At 38.2% G+C, this 19099-nt stretch overlaps 1 protein-coding gene across 3 annotated transcripts in view; it reads left to right on the top strand.

The window, feature by feature from the left end:
- The window catches only part of lrp2a (low density lipoprotein receptor-related protein 2a), a 346919-nt gene that overhangs the window by 136694 nt on the left and 191126 nt on the right, over positions 1-19099 (top strand). For all 3 annotated transcript variants that reach the window (XM_072579538.1, XM_072579537.1, XM_072579536.1), the window contains 7 exons: positions 248-459; positions 804-988; positions 9626-9854; positions 9960-10137; positions 11254-11382; positions 14298-14461; positions 17467-17610. In XM_072579538.1, coding sequence (XP_072435639.1) covers positions 248-459; positions 804-988; positions 9626-9854; positions 9960-10137; positions 11254-11382; positions 14298-14461; positions 17467-17610 — 1241 coding nt within the window. The remainder of the gene's footprint in view (positions 1-247; positions 460-803; positions 989-9625; positions 9855-9959; positions 10138-11253; positions 11383-14297; positions 14462-17466; positions 17611-19099) is intronic.

Genomic DNA, 19099 nt, shown 5'->3' with positions numbered 1-19099 from the left:
AGACTTCTGAATTTTAAACCAGTTAACCAAACACATTGTTATATTTCTGGAATGTGCACCTTAGCACTTTTTGCAATCTCGTCTTCCTTCCCAAACCCTGATTTGGAGAATAGTCTGCATACTTAATTGCCTAGCATTCTGTGTTACAGTTCAATTGTTCTAGCATTGATGTTATCATTTCTGATTTTCAGTAAGCTCTTTTGTTTCTGTTGATTCAATAGAATTGATAAATTATGTTTCTGTCTAGATACAACCAATGTTCTGATAATGGTGACAAGCCGTGATCAGATAGTTTCTGACAACATTAGTGCTCATCCACATGTCATTCAGAGTGTTATCCGAGATGGGAGAAATATTGTTGCAATTGACTTTGATTCAATAACTGGTCGAATTTATTGGTCAGATGTAAGTCAAGACAAAGTTTGGAGTGCTTTTGAAAATGGAACAGATCGAAAGATTGTACGTATTTCTTTTATTTTTCCTATCAAGTATCGCATGAAATATAGTTCATTGCTCTATGGTACTTTAACATATACCAGTAATGAAGAATAGAGAAAAAACTGGAAAAAAAGATATATTCTGTATTATTTTTGTGCAAGATCTGAGCAGATGCTAAGGCAGAACATGCCATTTCAGTAACTAAATATTTGTGGCTATGTAATCTTTTATTTTAGGCTTTACAATGCTAAAATGTGTCTGCAAAATAAATCTTCAGAATTAAGAATATATAATATCAGATTACCTTTTTTTCTGTAAGTTACACTTAGTTGCATTATCACTGATGATTCAATCTATGCCAACAGATATTTGACAGTGGAGTGACTGTCACAGAAAGCATTGCAGTGGATTGGGTAGGCCGTAATCTCTACTGGGCAGACTATGTTCTTCAAACAATAGAGGTTTCGAAGCTGGATGGCAGCCACAGAAGTGTGTTACTCAGCGATAATATAACAAATCCGAGGGGATTGGTGTTGGATCCCCGAAATAAGTAAGACAAAAACAACATTTGTTTATGAACCTGTTGTTTAGGAAAGAAGGGTTATACAAATATATTTGTATAATAGGAGTAGGCCATTCAATCTGCTCCACCATTCAATAAAAATTGGCTCATTTGTTTGTGTCTCTATTTCCATTTTCCCATCTACAGTATTGCCTTTGATTCCCTTGCCTAACAAGAATTAACTTGCACCTCTTTTTTAAAAATTAGATCGCCTTATGAGTAAGAGTTTCAAAGTCAAGCAATTTTGAGAAAAAAAAGATATAGCTGGAAAAACTCAGCAGGTCTGGCAGTATCTATGGAGAGAAAGCAGAGTCCATGTTTCAGGTTCAGTGACCATTCTTCAGAATCCTCTGAGAGAAAGAGTTTCTCCTTGTCTCTGCCCCAAAAGGGTGAATCCTAATTTAAAAACACTGACCACAGTTCTGGACTTATCTACAAAAAGAAGTTTGTTTTTCATGTCTAACTTGCTGAGATGATTCAGTATTTCATACACTTCAATCAAGTCACCCTCACTCTTTGAAGCTCCTCTGGAAAGGAGCTCTTTATGTTCTACCCATCCTCATAAGACAAACCATTCCTTCTAGGTATCAGTTTTTAGTAAACCTCCTCTTAACTGCCTCCAATGGATTTACGTACCTTCTTAAATAATAAGACCAAGGTTGTGCACAGTATTTGAGGTGTGGTCTCATTAGTGCCCTGTACAACTGAAGCATAATATCCTTACTTTTATGTTCAGTTGCTCTTGTAATAAAGAATAGCACCACATTAGCCGCCTTGTTTATTTGCTGAACTTGCATACTAATTTTTTGTGACTCATGCACAAGACTTATGCACAAAAAGTGAAGTCACATGGTGTGCAGGGTGTTCTAGCTAGGTGGATAAAAAACTGTTTGAGCAACAGGAGACAGAGAGTAGTAGTTGAAGGGAGTTTCTCAAAATGGTGACCAGTGTGTTCCACTGGGATCAGTGTTGGAGCCACTGTTGTTTGTGATTTACATAAATGATCTGGAAGAGGGCACTGTTGGTATGATCAGCAAGTTTGAAGATGACAAAGATTGGTGGAGTAGCAGAAAGCATAAGGGACTGTCAAAGAATATAAGAAGATATAGATAGACTGGAGAGTTGGACAGAAAAGTGGCAGATGGCTTTCAATCCAGACAAATCCGAGGTGATGCATTTAGGCAAGACTAATTCTAGAGCGAATTCTACAATGAACGGAAGAGCCTTGGGAAAAATTGATGGGCAGAGAGATCTGGGAATGCAGGTCCATTGTACCCTGAAGGTTGCTGCACAGGTGGATAGAGTGGTTAAGAAGGCATATGGTATGCTTGCCTTCATTGGATGGGGTATTGAGTATAAGAGCTGGCAAGTCATGTTAAAATTGTACAAGACATTGGTCCGACTGAATTTAGAATACTGTGTAGTTCTGGACGCCACATTACTAAAAGGATGTGGACGCTTTGGAGAGGGTGCAGAGAAGGTTTATGAGGATGTTACCTAGTATGGAAGGAGCTACCTATGAAGAGAGGTTGAGTAGGTTAGGTTTGTTTTCATTAGAAAAAAGGAGATTGCGGGGGGACCTGATTGAGGTTTACAAAACCATGAAGGATATAGACAGGGTGGATAGAGATAAGCTTTTCCCAGGGTGAATGATTTAGTAACGAGAGGTCACACTTCCAAGGTGAGAGGTGAAAAGTTTAAGGAGGATGCATGCGGCAGGTACTTCACACAGAGGGTGGTGGGTGTCTGGAACGCATTGCCAGCAGAGGTGGTAGAGGCAGGCACGGTAGATTCATTTAAGGTGCATCTGGACAGATGCATGAGTAGGTGGGGAGCAGAGAGATACAGATGCTTAGGAATTGGGCGACAGGTTTAGACAGTAGATTTGGATCAGCTCAGGCTTGGAGGGCCGAAGGGCCTGTTCCTGGGCTGTAAAGTTTCTTTGTTCTTTGTTCTTTTCTTTAACACCCAAGCTTGAGTGCATCTCCCAATTCTACAATTGTTTGCCATTTACGTAATACTCTGCTTTTTGGTTCTTCCTGCCAAAGTGAAGGTTTTCCCAATGTTATACTTTATACTTTATCTGCTAGATATTTGTCCATTTGCTCAAACTACCTATATTTGTCTCACCATTGCACAATGTACTTTCCCATCTATGTTTCTGTCAACCTCAATGACTTAGAAGATGGTAGCAAAAGCATATAAATTTTATTTGCATGCTTTTGCTAACCTCTTCTAAGTCATTGATGTAAATTATAAAAAATTGAGGCCCCAGCACAGAACCCTGCAGGACTCCATTTGTCACATTCTGTCAATCTGAAAAAGAACCAATTATGCATATTTTCTATTTTCTGCCAGCCAGCCAGCCTTTCCTGTATTCATGCTAACATGTTACACCGCTACAGCATGAACTTTTATTTTCTGCAATAACATTTAGTGAGGCATCTTATCAAACACCTATGGAAATCTAAGTTCAGTATAGTTATTGACTCCTCTTTATCAACAACACATGCTATTCTTTCAAAGAAGTGTAATAAATTTAGTTAAACATTATTTCCTTTTCATAAAACTGTGCTGACTCTCCCTGATTAGCTCGAGTTTTTCTGAGTCTCCAACTGTAGCTGCTTTAATGATTTAATTCTAACATCTTCTCCATGACTGAAGTCAAGCCAACTGGCCCAAGATTTCTGAAATTCTGCCTCTTTCCTTTAAATAAACAGGTTTATTAGCTGCTTTCTAGTCTGATGAAACCTTTCCTAAATTAAGAGAATTTTGGAAAATTAGCAACAATGCATCTGCTACCTCATTAGCCACCTTGGCAATCTAACCTTATCAGCCCACACTCTACAGTTTGTTTAGTAGTGCTTCCCTAGTGATTATAATTTCACTAAGTTCCTCTGTCTCTTCCATTTTCTGAGTTACATCTTTTACTGCAATACTTCTGTTTCCTCTGTTGTGACAACAGAAGTAAAGTATTACTTCATTTCGTCTGCCACCACTTTATCATTTTCACTCTCAAGAAGACAAACATTCGCTTTATTCATTCTTCCTTTCTAAATACCAGTGAAACTCCTAATCATTTTTAAATTTGTAGCTATTTTCCTCTCATACTCTAATTGCTCCCTCCTGATTATTCATTTAGTTATTATCAGCCATTATTTGTCACTCATCCTTGCATAGTTTTATTTTTGATTGATGCTTTCCCGAACTACTTCAGTTAAGCATGCATGCTGAGTCCTCCCCTTGGAAATTTTCTTAACAGTAAGAACATAGAACAGTACAGCACAGTGCAGGCCCTTTGGCCTCAATATTGTGCTGACCTTTTATCCTACTCTAAGGTCAAACTACCTCACATACCTTTCATGGTACTTTCTTCCATGTGCCTACCCAAGAGTTGCTGAAATGTCCTAATGTATCTGACTCTACTACCATTGCTGGCACTGCATTCCACGCACCCACCACTCTCTGTGTAAAGAACCTGCCTCTGTCATCTCCCCAAAACCTTCCTCCAATCACCATAAAATTACATCCTCTTGTAATAGACATTTCCGCCATGGGAAGAAGTTTCTGGCTATCCACTTTATCTATGCCAGTCATCATCTTGTATACCTCTATCAAGTTACCTCTCATCCTTCTTCGCTCCATTGAGAAAAGCCCTAGCTCCCTCAACCTTTCTTCATAAGACATGCCCTCCAGACCAGGCAGCATCCTAGTAAATCTCCTGTGCACCCTCTCTAAAGCTTCCACATCCTTCCTATAATGTCCAGCATTACCAGGAAATGCTTCCTAAACAACCTCCACATTTCTGTCGTGCATTCCCCAAGAACATCAGTTCCCAATTTAAGCGCACCAATTCCTGCACAATAGCATGGGAATTCCCCCTTCCCCAATTAAATATTTTATCATACTGTCTGCTCCTATCCCTCTCCATGAGTATTGTAAAGGTCTGGGAGTTTTGATCACTATCTCTGAAATGCTCTCCCACCGAGAGATCTGACATAGTTCATTGCCAAGCAACAAATCCAATATGGGCACCCCTCTTGTCGGCCTATCTACATATTGAGTTAGGAACCATTCCTGGACACACCTGACAAAATCTGCTCCATCCAAACTATTTGAACTAAGAAGGTTCCAATCAATATTAGGGAAGTTAAAGTCACCCATGACAACAACCCTGTTACTTCTGAACCTTTCCAAACTCTGCCTCCCAATTTGCTCCTCCATGTCACTGTTGCTACTGGGGTGTCTGTAGAAAACTCCCAATAAAGTCACTTCTCCTCCTTTCCTGTTTCTGACTTCCACCCATGCTGATTGTGTAGACAAACCCTCCTCATTGACCTACCTTTCTGCATCTGTGATACTACCCTTGATTAGCAATGCCACTACTCTACTTCTTTTACCTCATCCCAATATTCCTTTTGAAACATCTGAATCCTGGAACATCCAGCAACCATTCCTGCTCTTGTGATATCCAAGTCTCCATAATGGCCACAATATCATTGTTCCAAGTACTGATCCATGCTCTAAGTTCGTCACAGTTATTCCTGATACTTGTGGCATTCACATAGACACACATCAACTGACTGCATCTTTGTCCTATCAAGTGCATTTCCCTTCTCGCAGGATCTATGCACGCTGTGTCAGGCTGTCCGCTATTTACTCCATCATCTGCTCTGTAGCTCCAGTTCCCAACCCTCTGCCAATCTAGTTTAAACCCTTCCAAAGAGCTCAAGAAAACCTCCAGCCCAGGATATTGGTACCCCTCCAGTTCAGATGCAACCTGTCCTTCTTGTTCATTTCCCACCTTCCCCAGAAAGTATCTCAGTGATCCATATATCTGAAGTCACATGTTCATTTGCACTCACTTTCTATTCCTAGCCTCAGTAGCCCATGGCACTGGTAGCATTCTTGAGTGTATTACTCTGCTCGTCCTGCTTTCTAGCTTCCAGCCTAACTCCCTATGTTCTCTTTTCATGTCCTCCTCCCTTTCCCTACTTGTCATTGGTACCAATGTGTACCATGACTTCTGACTGCTGTCCCTCCCTCTTAAGAATATACTTATTTTGAATGTCCCCAAAATGTCTGCCACTTTGATTGCATTAATGTATTCCCTAGTGTAGAATGCCTATTTACTTCTAATAGCTCACCTTTCATGCTCATATAGTTGCTTTTATTTATGTTTAAAATACTAGCCTTAGACACACTCTTCTACCTTTCAAATTAGATGTAAAATTAGATGTTAAATCAATCATGTTGTAGTCTTTGCTTCAAGAGATGCCTTTACATTGTGGTCTTGACTTAATCCTGTCACATTGCATAATAGCAAACCTTACATAATCTGCATCACAAAGGGTCTTCAGGGACGTTGTGCACAAAATACAGGTAACACATAGGTGCAGCAGATAATCGGGAAGGCTAATGGAATGGTGGCCCTCATTTTGAAAGTGTTGGGGTAATAGTGTAAAGAGGTTTTAGTGCAATTGTACAAGGCACTGGTGAGACCTCATCTGGCATACTGTAAACATTTTTAATCCCCTTATTTAAGAAAATATATTATTCATTGCAAGCAGTTCAGAGAAGGTTCTCTAGAAAGATCCCCAGAATGGAAGGTTTATCTGTTATGAGCAAAGATTAAAAGGGTTGGCACTAAACTCATTGGGGGTTAGAAGAATTAGAGGTGATCTCATTGAAAGATATAAGATTAAGGGGCTTGACAGGATAAATCCGAAGAGAATGTTTCCTCTCGTGGGAGAGTCTAGGGCAAGAAGACATTGTCTCAAAATGATGAGGTGCCAATAGAGACTAAGATAAGGAGAAATTTCTTCTTTGAGGATTGAGAGTCTTAGAACACCTTGCCACAGAGAACTGTGAAGGCAAAGTCCTTGTGTATATTTGTGGCTGAGATAGATAGATTCTTGAGCAGTAGGGGAATCAAGTATTACAGGGAAGATGCAAGAAAGTAGACGTATGCAATGTCAGATCAGCCACAATTCTATTGAATGGCGGAGTATGCTCAAGGGGTCAAACATCCTACCCTTGTTCCTCTTGCTTCGTCTTAAAAGCATACTATGAACGTCTCATTCAGACTAATACTACCAATTTGATTTTCCAGTATATGTAGATTAAAGTCTCCCATGATTATTGTCATGATTTGGAGATGTCGGTGTTGGACTGGGGTGTACAAAGTTGCAAATCACACAACACCAGGTTATAGTTCAACAGGTTTAATTGGAAGCATGCTAGCTTTCGGAGCATCACTCCTTCATCAGGTAATGAAGGACCGGCACTCTGAAAACTAGTGTGCTTCCAATTAAACTTGTTGGACTATAACCTGGTGTTGTGTGACTTTTAACTTTGATTATTGTCATTGTTTTAAAATAAGCACCCAATACTACTACTTATATAAGTTGTCCTATGTTGTGTTTGCTATTAGGTGGCATGTAGACCACTCCAACTAGTGATTTATTTTCCTTATTATTCCACCCAAATCGATTTTAAATGCTGATCACCTGACCAAGGTTATCTCTAACTATTGCACTAAATACCATCCTTGATTAACAAAGCTACCCTTTCGTGTTTACCTAACTTCGATGCCCCTCAATACTTAAGACCTAATCTATATTATGCTGCAGTCAAATCTCTGTAATGGCTATGTCGTGATTTATTCATGTGCACTATATATTTTTAATTTTATTATGAATATTATGCTGAGTGCTGACTTAATTTTGTCTTTTTGAAAGCTTTGAAACCTGAAGTATTGATTAGAAACATGTTCAAAGAGTTTTTCCCTCTGCATCTTCCTGTCAATCTCTGAGCCTCTGCCCAACTACAATTTCAGACCTTAGTTTCAGAAAATGTTTAACTGATCTTTATGAACCAGTTTACACAGCCTTGTTAAATGCTTAATTAATTAATTATCTTTGAATACGACTAAATTCAGATATAAACCAGAAAGATCTATGCCCGTTAAACATTATTTTAAGCATATAGCAATTTAACAATAATCAGTCTGAATTTTTCTGAGATAAGACAACATACCTTAGAAATTAGCACACTTCTTTCTAATTTAAGATGAATATTTAAGTACTTCCAGCATCTATTTTGACTAAATTGTACATATCCATAGGTTCTGATAAAGTATCAAAACAATGTATGATGTATCAAAATATAGGTATTATAGAAATATTCATAAGTTTATCATTTATTATTATTTTTGCAGAGACGTACTATTTAGTACATAGTGTTTTTGTATCAAAACACAATAACATAAATTAAGGTATGCTTTTAAAAACGTCATGGATGTGAATCAATAATTATTAATGAATAATGTTTTGGCATCAGACAGTACAATGTGAAAGTTATAAATAATCAGATTTAATAGACAAACTAACTTTCCTCATGAATTAAGCAACCTGAAATGCTGATCTGTTAATTTGTCCATAAAAGTCAGTGTCTGACATTAAGAATTGGAAAACACTCGCTTTAAATTTTTTGGCAGTTTTAATAGATTTTAACTAGGGATTTCCTTAGGGCTTGTCATGTTTTGACACTTTAAGTTTGGTTAAAATTTCTCCTCAAGCATTGAAAGTCCCATGCATTTTCATCAAATTTGTGATAGTGAAGTGAAATCCACAAGGAAAATCCACTACAAAATTGAGGCTCCATCTTGTAGGTGTTAGAGAAATGTAATTTTTTTTATTCATTCATGGGATGAGGGTGTTGTTGGCTAAGCAGCATTTATTAAATGTCCCTACAGGCCAGAGGGCAGTTAAGAGTCAACCACATTGCTGTAGGTCTAGAGTCACATGTAGCCCAGACCAGGTAAGGATGGCAGTTTCCTTCCCTGAAGGACATTAGTAAACCAGAGGGGTTTTTCTGATAATCAGCAATGGATTCATGGTCACTATTAGATTCTTAATCCCAGATTTTATTGAATTCAAATTTCACCATCTGCCATGGTGGGATTCAAACCCAGGTCCCCAGAACTTTTCCTGGGTCTCAGGATTAACAGTCTAGCAATTTTACCATGAGTCTGTCACCTCCCCTTAAATATCGACAATGGAGAGTCTTTCTTTGAATCGGGATCATTTTATATGTTAGTCAAATGTGGATATTGTTGACAATGCTATCATTTACAGGATATCTTTAATTGCCTTGGCGAGATGCTGTGGTGTATCCTGTTCCCCCCGTTCCAGCACTGCATGCGTTTTTGTTGCTTTATGGAACCGCAAATGTTCTAAATGTATCATTCCTGATCGAATCTTTCGAGTCCTGGGGATCTTTTTGTTTTAACGTTTAGTTGAGTAAACTTTATAATCTGTTCTCAGCTAGACAACAAGCTGGAATATTGTGAGAGATAAGCAATAATACTTCACATATGGTAGAAATTAAAAACAGATACAACTTGTCTTTGTTTGAATTGTACTTAACTATAATTTAGTTGCAAGGACTTTAGTGGCTATTTGTATCTATAATCCAGACTGTGCAGAAGAGATGTGAGAGAAATCATCAAGATCGCAATCAGGTTCAAAAAATGCTTATGGTGGGGGTTGGTGTGGTTGGGGATCACAAATAAATTCCTCTTTGATTTTCAACTGATTCTGTCAATTTGACTTTACTTTATAGTACTCATCTAATGTTCTGGACAGACTGGGGAAAAAACCCACGAATTGAAAAGGCCAGTATGGATGGCACCTTGCGAACTGTCTTAATAAGTCGCAAAATCTTCTGGCCAAATGGTTTAAGCATTGATTATCCAACTAAACTACTTTATTTTGCTGATGCATATTTGGATTATATTGAACATTGTGATTACAATGGGAACAACAGGAGACAGGTTTTAGCTAGTGACTTGGTAAGTGAATAAAGTATTATCTACCTGTTACTTAGAAATTAGACATACCTCTTTGGAATTTATGATTTGATATAAAACCCTCCATAATTATACATCATGTTGTAGATCCTACAACATCCACATGCCATAACCATTTTTGAGGATTTTGTGTATTGGACTGAACGACGATCTAACCGTGTTACTAGAGTAAATAAGTGGCATGGAAAGAATCAGACTGTGATGATCAGAAATGTAATTGAGCCACTCGGAATAGTTGCTGTTCATTCTGTCAGGCAACCACCTGGTAGGTCAAAAATCATATTAATTCTTGTCTAATAAACCCAATTACATTTTTTGTATTTTTAATATTACATTTAGTGGTATTTTAGGATCATGGAGATTGTGCATTACATTTGACATGTGCCAGACCAGATATAATAAAGCAATTCTATTAAATGTCAAGCCGGTCAGGACATCATTCAAGTAAATAATTTCTCCCTGCGACTCTCAACCTCGTCGTAACTTACTGACTGGGATGTTTTGGGCCAACAAGGGTCGCATGCACTAGTCATAGAACGAGTGGAAAAACTTGGTAGTTCCTTGATGGAGATCCAATGGAATCAAATGCACTTCAGACACTATTGGGCCTTCCCTGTGGCTGCGGTCCCCAGATGCACAAGTGCTACCCATTGAGGGCTGCCAACCAATCTGATGCTGGGCAGCTTGTGAATGCAGTGTCTCCTGCATTTTCCTTGGCCTCACGAACCCCCAACCACCCACATGATTCTGAAGGGACTCCATGGAGCTAGGTCAGGGGTGACTTCCAGCTGTGGGAACAGCATATCAAGAAAACAGAGTATCCCTGTCAAATCTGACAGGTTTTCCTTTTCTACCTCCTGAGGATATGAGACACATCCACACACTCTGCATTTACTCTGTGTACCATTACGAAGTTGCAGTGGACTTGGTGTCAACTAGCTTACAGAGAAGACAAATTCACTTACTGTTGGCAACGGCTAGGAGTCCTAAATCAGTCTCTTCCACCATCTGACATAATTGGAAGAGGTTTTCCCCCTGCTGGAAGACTACTGCAAGGCCTCTTATGGGCTGCATAAAATCCAGCTCAGTTTCACAAGCCTAATAAATAGAGATGATTTTGTGGAGTTAAGAGTTAACATTGTAAAAGATAAAGCATGTTCCAATCACTTCCTATCGTACTGTGATATTAATATTTTCCCCAACTTTGCTTCCATACCAGTTTACTATAGTAAACTGCATTGCATTTTCTTAACACCACTTTAGCCTAATATTAAATTAATGCTTACTCTATTTATATTTAGAGAATCAAACTCTAGTTGTAAATTTGACTGACTCCTTTGATATCTACAACAATGTTATGAATATTTGTTTTGCTTCCCAGCTTGGAATCCATGTTTGTCCAATCCTTGCAGCCACTTATGTCTGCTTTCGGCATCGGCTCCTAGATTCTATTCATGTGTCTGCCCCTCAGGCTGGAACCTAATGGCTGATTTGAAACACTGTGCAAAAGGTGGGACAGAATTATGATCAATACCTCACTGAAAATGTTGACTTTCACATCTAGTTATGTCATACAGAGGAAACAATAAAGATTTCTGAATTTTAAATCTGTATTGTCTAAAGTAATAGAATAATTCCAAGGCACATTTGATTAGGAGGAAAGGTCTGATGACTTTTACAGGGGGCAGGCTTTGTATTTAAAGTTACAAAGGAATGGGCAGAATGCAGTGACTGTGCCAAGGTCAGCCAGGTGGATCTCATAGAATATAAATTCCCTGATTTGGGCTGTTAATCTGGTCTGGTCAGGGAGCTCCGGCTGACAGATAAGATTAGGAGTGTCAGAGATTCTGCTCACTTTGAAAGCTGGCTCTGAGGCAGCTGAAACTGTGTCAAGAACTCTCTATATGTGAATAAAAGGTGACTTGGTAACTGGATACCAGCCTGGGTTAAGTTATTTCACAAACCATGGTAGGAAATTCAACACTCTTCAATCCCCACATACAAATTAGTACAGGGAAAGTAGTTTAAAAATGAACTTTGGATTGCTATTTTTGGGAAGCACATCTGATATTTTCCACCGACTACTTGTGGTGCAGGTTTGGGCTTTTTTAACGCCAGCAGAAAATATTGTTCTAGACCTTATAAATAATTGAATTAGATGGATGTAAATGCATTCTTCTGATGAAATTGAATTTCAAAAGACTTTCAGAAAACAACCCTAGGCTTTTTGCAATAAGATATTAACATTTATGCTCAGTAGTTCAATTGCCTGTTTTTGGGCTCAACTGCTTAAAATTGTGTTCTCTTAGATCTTGTCAACTCTATGAATGGTTATTGAATCTCAAAATTATACTTTTGGCTTCCAATTTTATTTTTATTCTTTATTAGCACTCATTCAGCATGAAGAAGTCTTACAGTATATTGAAGTATTTTGCTCACATTTACAATTGTATTATGCAGGATTTGTCTTCTGGAAATTATTTTCAAATCCTTAAGAGAAGGTGTACAAAGAGATACTAAAATGTTTTTATTCCTCTCATTGCCATAGTTTTATCAATGCTCTAATTATATTTGCAGGACAATTATGCAAATATACAAATATTGAAATTTTATTTGTTGTTGAAAGATTTGGAATGATTGCTCAATTGATATGTTTGCTCCTCAGTAGCAGTTTGATAATAACAAATAGTTTATATTTTCAGCAGAGATTAAGTTACCAACAGTGATTTTCAGCAGAAAACTTTTTTTTTGGCTTACCCAAAGCTTTAAAAATACAACTGTGTCAAATACAAATGAACAGGAACATATAAAATCCAAAATCCTACTTATTTCAATATATTCTGTGCTATTTGATATCTGATTTAAACTCAGCTTGGTAAATGTTCATTCAAGGCGACATTATCAGGTGGTTGAGAAGTTATGTACAACATATATATGATCAAAGGTTTCATTTTCATAGGAAGTTGGAATTCCTATAGTGTAGAAACAGGCCCTTTGGCTCAACAAATCCACACCGATCCTCTGAAGAGATACTCACCCAGACCCATTCCCCTACTCTATGCTTACCCCTGACTAGTTCTCCTAACCTACATATTACTGATTACTATGAGCAATTTAGCATGGCCAATTCACCTAACCCCCACATCTTTGGATTGTGGGAGAAAACCAGACCATCTGGAGGAAACCCATGCAGACACTGGGAGAATGTGCAAACTCTACACAGGCAGTTGCCCGAGGCTGGAATTGAACCCAGGTCACTGGCGCTGTGAGGCAGCAGTGCTAATCACTGTGCTGTGTCTTGTTGTGGATTAGAAATGATGCAGAAATGCTGGTGTTGGACTGGGGTGGACAAAGTCAGAAGTCACACAACTTCAGGACATAGTGCAAACAGGTTTACTTGAAATCACAAGCTCTCAGAGCACTGTTCCTTCCCTCACTTCACCTGATGAAGGAACAGCACTCCAAAAGCTTGTGACTTCAACTAAACCTGTTGGGCTATATGCTGACATCATGTGACTTCTCACCGTGAATTCAAAAGTCCAGCTTTTAAATGAGCCACCCATCTAGTTTTAAAATGTCAGGATTTCTGTAATTCCTGTAATTCTATAATCAAGCCATTTCCTGTAATGTGTCTATACTGCTAATTGGCCTTGAAAAGTAGGTGTCACATTTTCCTAAGATTCATTACACTTCATCTTGAAGAATATCTGCTATCATAAGAAAGTGTACAACTGAGTGGAGTTGGGTACTTTGTTTTGATTTAATCGAGGTAGGAGGACACGTTTTGGAATTGTGAGGAGGAGGCAGGAAAATGAAGGATAAATTTTTGTTAAAACAAATGCCAGATCAGAACAGACCTGTATACATGGGCAATGAGAAAGGTGAGGAATAATACTAGAATATTACCTTCCTCTTTTGCAACCCTTCCTTTGGCTAAGATGATCATTTAATGTTTTTGTCCCAAACACATTTTGATTGACCAAATTAAGATTACAGATTTTCAGAATTTGCTCAGATTTGCTTAATTAAAGCTGACTTTTGCTCAAAGTTTTGTTTTTCTAACACTACATTACGATTGATAAACCAAATGAACCATGGGGCTCCATAGAAGAGCCATTCAACTCCAAAAATGTTAATTCTGTTCCTCTCCTCTGTCGGACCTGCTGAGTTTCTCCATTACTTTCTCCTTTTATTTCGAATTTCTAGCCACTACAGTATTTGGCTTTTGTTTTATAAACACAACTGTGTATGACTGTAAAAACAGCATTGTATCTGCCTCGCCAAGCCCAATTTGTTTTAGCATAAATGGATTACATTAGCAGAAAATCTCTGTCATAATATTTCTCTTTAAGCAGAAGCTTATGTTTGTGTAAGATTTTGAAATTTGCTGAAGAATTTAAAATAATCTTCCTTCACCATTCTTAGCTGAACAGCCTTTCCTAATTGTTGTGCGAAACAGCATCATCTTTGGCATTTCTCTGGATCCTGATGACAAAACTAATGATGCCATAGTTCCTGTAGCTGGAGTCCAGAATGGCTATGATGTTGACTTTGATGAAGAGGAGGTGCTGTATTGGGCTGAATATCCAGTAAGTACAAATAGTTTTCTCAAATATAACGAATGTAGCAGTCAACCTCCAATTGCCGTCACTTTCCAATGCTGTGCTTTTTAAAATGCTGCTTGTCCAAGTAGTCTGAATTTTCTTCATATCTTCTGTACACTTTATGGATCTGAGTTAAGTGAGACTAAATTAGCAATCAATACCCTAGGATACGACAGTGAAATAGCAATTCTCTTCTGTTAGTTTATTCCCTTTATATTGCTAGAATCAGTAACTCATCAAAATGGGTTGTATCAATGTACTTACCACTTATATATATGGATTTATAAAGTATCAGTCAAAAATCTAAGGACAGAACAGTTTTTGTTAAAAGAAAACTCAAGTTTGAACAGATTTAAATATGCAAAAAACAATTCCCTGTGGCGTAAGATCACTGGTTAGAAAATATCAAGAGCTCGGTCATTCTTTAACTTTAGTGAATTGATGGTGGTAAAAATAAAATATGCAGAGATATGGAATAGCATTACTGAGCAGAAAAGAAAAAAACTTCTTCCATCCAACTCCATTTTAATTTAAAATTGCCTCTTAACCTACCCTTCCTTTTTGTTATTGTTGCACTTGGTGGGCAGTGCTTGTTAATTAGTAATTCTTTCATTAACCTATTTTTATAATCAACCTGTTCAGAGGTGTTATTACACACCTCTGGAATAGATGGATCTTGAACCTCTCATTCTAGGGTAGGGAGATGTCCACAGACAGAGTGGTTAAGAAGGCATTTAGCACGCTTGCCTTCATTGCACAGACCTTTGAGTATAGAAGTTGGGTCATCATATTGAGGTCATACAGGACATTGGTGAGGCCTCTTCTGGCGTACTATGTGCAGGTCTGGTTGCCCTGCAATAGAAAGAATATTATTAAATTGGAAGAGGGTTCAGAAACGATTTGCCAGAATGTTGCTGCAACTGGAGGGTTTGAGTTATAAGGAGAGGCTGGATAGGTTGGAACCTTTTTCACTGGAGCATAGGAGGTTGAGACCTTATACAGGTTTATAAAATCCTGAGGGGAATAGAAAAGGCAAATAGCAGGGTTTTTTTTCCCTAGGGTGGAGGAGTTCAAAACTAGAAGGTATACTTTTAAGGTTGGAGGAGAAAATTTTGAAAAGGACATGAGGGGCAACTTTTTTATGCAGAATGCGTGGAATGAACTGCTAGAGGAAGTAGTGGATGCAGCTACAGTTACAGCATTTAAAAGATATTAGGATAAGTACCTGAATAGGAAAGGTTTGGAGGGATATGGGCCAAATACAGGCAGATGGGAATACATTAGTTTGGGATCATGATCAGTGTGGACTCGTTGGACCAAAGGGTCTGCTTCTGTGCTGTATGATGATGATTTATGACTCTCAAAATATTGTTGCTAGATGTTGATTATATAATTACTAACATGCGTAATTGGGTGACAGTTTAATGAAAAAAATGAGCTGGGCTCCTCTCCACTGGTGAGTTGGGCTTCTGGATAACAATGGAAGGGTCCACAACGTAAAGGTAGAGACTGGATTATATGCTAAAATACAAATTTACGATCAAGCCTTTGTAAATCTCACTGTAAGACTTTTACTCAGAGAAAGTGAAAACTGCAAATGCTGGAGATCCGAGTTCGAGAGTGTGGTGCTGGAAAAGCACAGCAGGTCAGCCAGCATCCAAGGAACTGGAGAATCGGCGTTTCAGGCATAAGCCCTTCATCAGGAATCGGGATTCCTGATGAAGGGCTTATACCCAAAACGTTGATTCTCCTGCTCCTTGGATGCTGCCTGACCTGCTGTGCTTTTCCAGCATCACACTCGTGACTGTAAGACTTGATTGCCTAATTCAACATACAGATGTTGATCAGTGAAATACCATGTAGTCAACTATTCATACACTTACTTGTAGGATTAGTTTATAAATGTATCTTCTTATTGCACATTTATATTTGTGTTCTTTTCTGCGGTTGCTGTGTTTTATTCTGTTTAGTTAATCTCTCTCACTTGTTTTGTTTTTCTTAAGCACTCCAGTGATAGCTCTTATTTTCCGTAGTCTATTGGTTTTGCACTCTAATCTTTGAGGAGAATCATAATCTGAAGAGAACCATATTGATTACAACTGATTGGAATTCAGGTCAAGGATCTAATTTATTCTGCATGCATTGATTTCTTAATCTTAAGGATGTCCTTGATATGAAAATACAGTCAAAATTAGAATGTGGTAATATACATACTACCTATTAATACCATTACAGCCAGGTAATGTTAGAATTTGTCTTCCTTTAGGTCTGACATTGAGGTTAATATTTTCTGAGATAGACTCTGCTTTTTGCAATATTCCACAAAGTGCATTTATCTTAATGTCAGTTTCTGTGAATGTGGTTTGATTTAAAGTTAATCAGAGAGGGTGAAGCAGCTCAGAGCATCCATTATTTAGAGAATGTTGACAGTTTCTAGCAATCCTGCTTGTAAATCCTCTTTCAGTTTGTGAGAATCAGGTGACCTAGTTATTATGATTCTATAATCCAAAGAGCTGAGTGCTGAGATATGCATGAGAGGCTAATAAACCTGAGGAAGAGAGATTCCCTAACTTTGCACAATATTTAATTTATATTGAGGTTTCTAGTAGAGAAAGGCACTGCATATGATATGGAAATAGAAGGTTTTTCTTAGCTTAGGTTAAGTTTATAATAGGTTTAGCATAATCACCTCCTGTCAATGACAAAAAGTAGAAAAACCATTTACCTGAAAATATTCCGAGCTTTAGTCAGGAAAATGGATTAAGATTTTCAAGAAACTGTCATTATCTGTGGTTAAACAGGTCCACGTTTTCTCAAACTGGCTTATATGTTGGACTTGGCAGTACTTAGGAGGATTTAAGGATTTCCTTCTTTGAAAGTGTGTCTAGATCCCACTGTTAAGTAGAGGATTTGTAAGTGTGGAACAGGTCCCTCCTCTCTTGTCTCTGAGATTGTGAAGATTTTTCTTACTGTGATTTATGTGCTTTTAGGGAGAAATTCACACTGTGAGGTCAGATGGAACCAATAGAAGCATGTTTGCTCCAGCTTCTACCATTGGCTCCCCTATGGGCTTGGCTTATGATTGGATCTCCATGAGCCTTTACTATACCAACTTTGACCAACAGTCCATTGAGGTCAGTATTCTTGACTTAAATTCAATCAATTCCTGCATGGAATCAAAGTGGTAGAATTGTTGTAGTAAAGCTATAGGATATGTTGTATTTACAAAAGCTGATAACTGATGAAACAAATTTTGTACAAATAGTAATTTGTTTTTATGCAAGTAATTTCTTATTCATTAAATGTTATTATGACATATACATCATGAGGTTAATTGTAATACTTAACATAAATAATATTTTATACCAATTTCTGGACTCTAGTGCAACTGTCAGGATGGGTTGGCTCAGTTGACTATGATGTGGTGGAGGAGAATGTGAACAGTGCTACTGAAATCCTGTTACAGTTAAGATAGTTCCTCAGGGACTGCTTCCTTGCTTTGCCCCATTGTGATACCATGACATAAACTGCAATTAGCAATCTTTGGTCTATAAGAACACTACATGATAAGACTTGCATTTTGCTTTGTGTCAATTATAGTTATTTAGTTAAACATTGGTTTTCTTTGCCGATTTAACATTGAGAAACTTGATAATTGAAATTAACATTTTTAACTTGTAGTATGTCCTAATTTTGTGTTCACAACAACAAAGAACAATAGAGGAAATTACAGCACAGGAACAGGTCCTTCAGCCCTCAAGTCTGCGCCGATCCAGATCTTCTATCTAAACCTGTTGCCTATTCTGTAAGGATCTGTAACCCTCTGCTCCCTGCCCATTCATGTATTTGTCTATATATATCTTAAATGACACCATCGTGCCAGCCTCTACCACCTCCACTGGCAACATGTTCCAGGCACCCACCAACCTCTGTGTAAAGAACTTTTCACTCATATCACCCTTAAATATTTCCTTCTCACCTTGAACTTGTGACCCCTAGTAATTGAATCCCCCTCTCTAGGCAAAAAAGCTTCTTGCTATCCACCCTGTCTGTACCTCTCATGATTTTGTATACCTCAACCAGGTCCCTTCTCAACCTTAGGATTACTTCCATTAGAAAAACAATCTACTCAACCTGTCTTCATAGCTAGTGTCCCCATACCAAACAACATCCTGGTGAACCTCCTCTGCACCCTCTCCAAAGCATCCACATGTGGCAACCAGAACTGTATGCAGTATTCCAAATGTGGCCAAACCAAAGTCCTACACAAATGTAACATGACCTGCCAACTCTTGTACTCAATATCCCATTCGACGAAGGAAAGCATGCCGTATGCCTTCTTGACCACTGTATTGCTGGAATAGAGTTGCCACCTTTGGGTACAATGCACCCAGATCTCTCTGTACATCAATTTTCCCCAGGGCTTTTCCATTTACTATATAATTTGCTCTTGAATTGGATCTTCCAAAATACATCACCTCACATTTGCCCGGATTGAACGCCATCTGCCATTTCTCTGACGAACTCTCCAATCTATCTATATTCTGCTGCAATCTCTGACAGTCCCCTTCACTATCTGCTACTCCACCAATCTTAGTGTCATCTGCAAACTTGCTAATCAGA

The sequence above is a fragment of the Chiloscyllium punctatum genome, chromosome 10 (assembly GCF_047496795.1).
Source record: "Chiloscyllium punctatum isolate Juve2018m chromosome 10, sChiPun1.3, whole genome shotgun sequence".
Taxonomy (NCBI): domain Eukaryota; kingdom Metazoa; phylum Chordata; class Chondrichthyes; order Orectolobiformes; family Hemiscylliidae; genus Chiloscyllium; species Chiloscyllium punctatum.
Note: the sequence above shows the minus strand (reverse complement) of the source record. Positions and strands in the feature narration are given on the sequence as shown.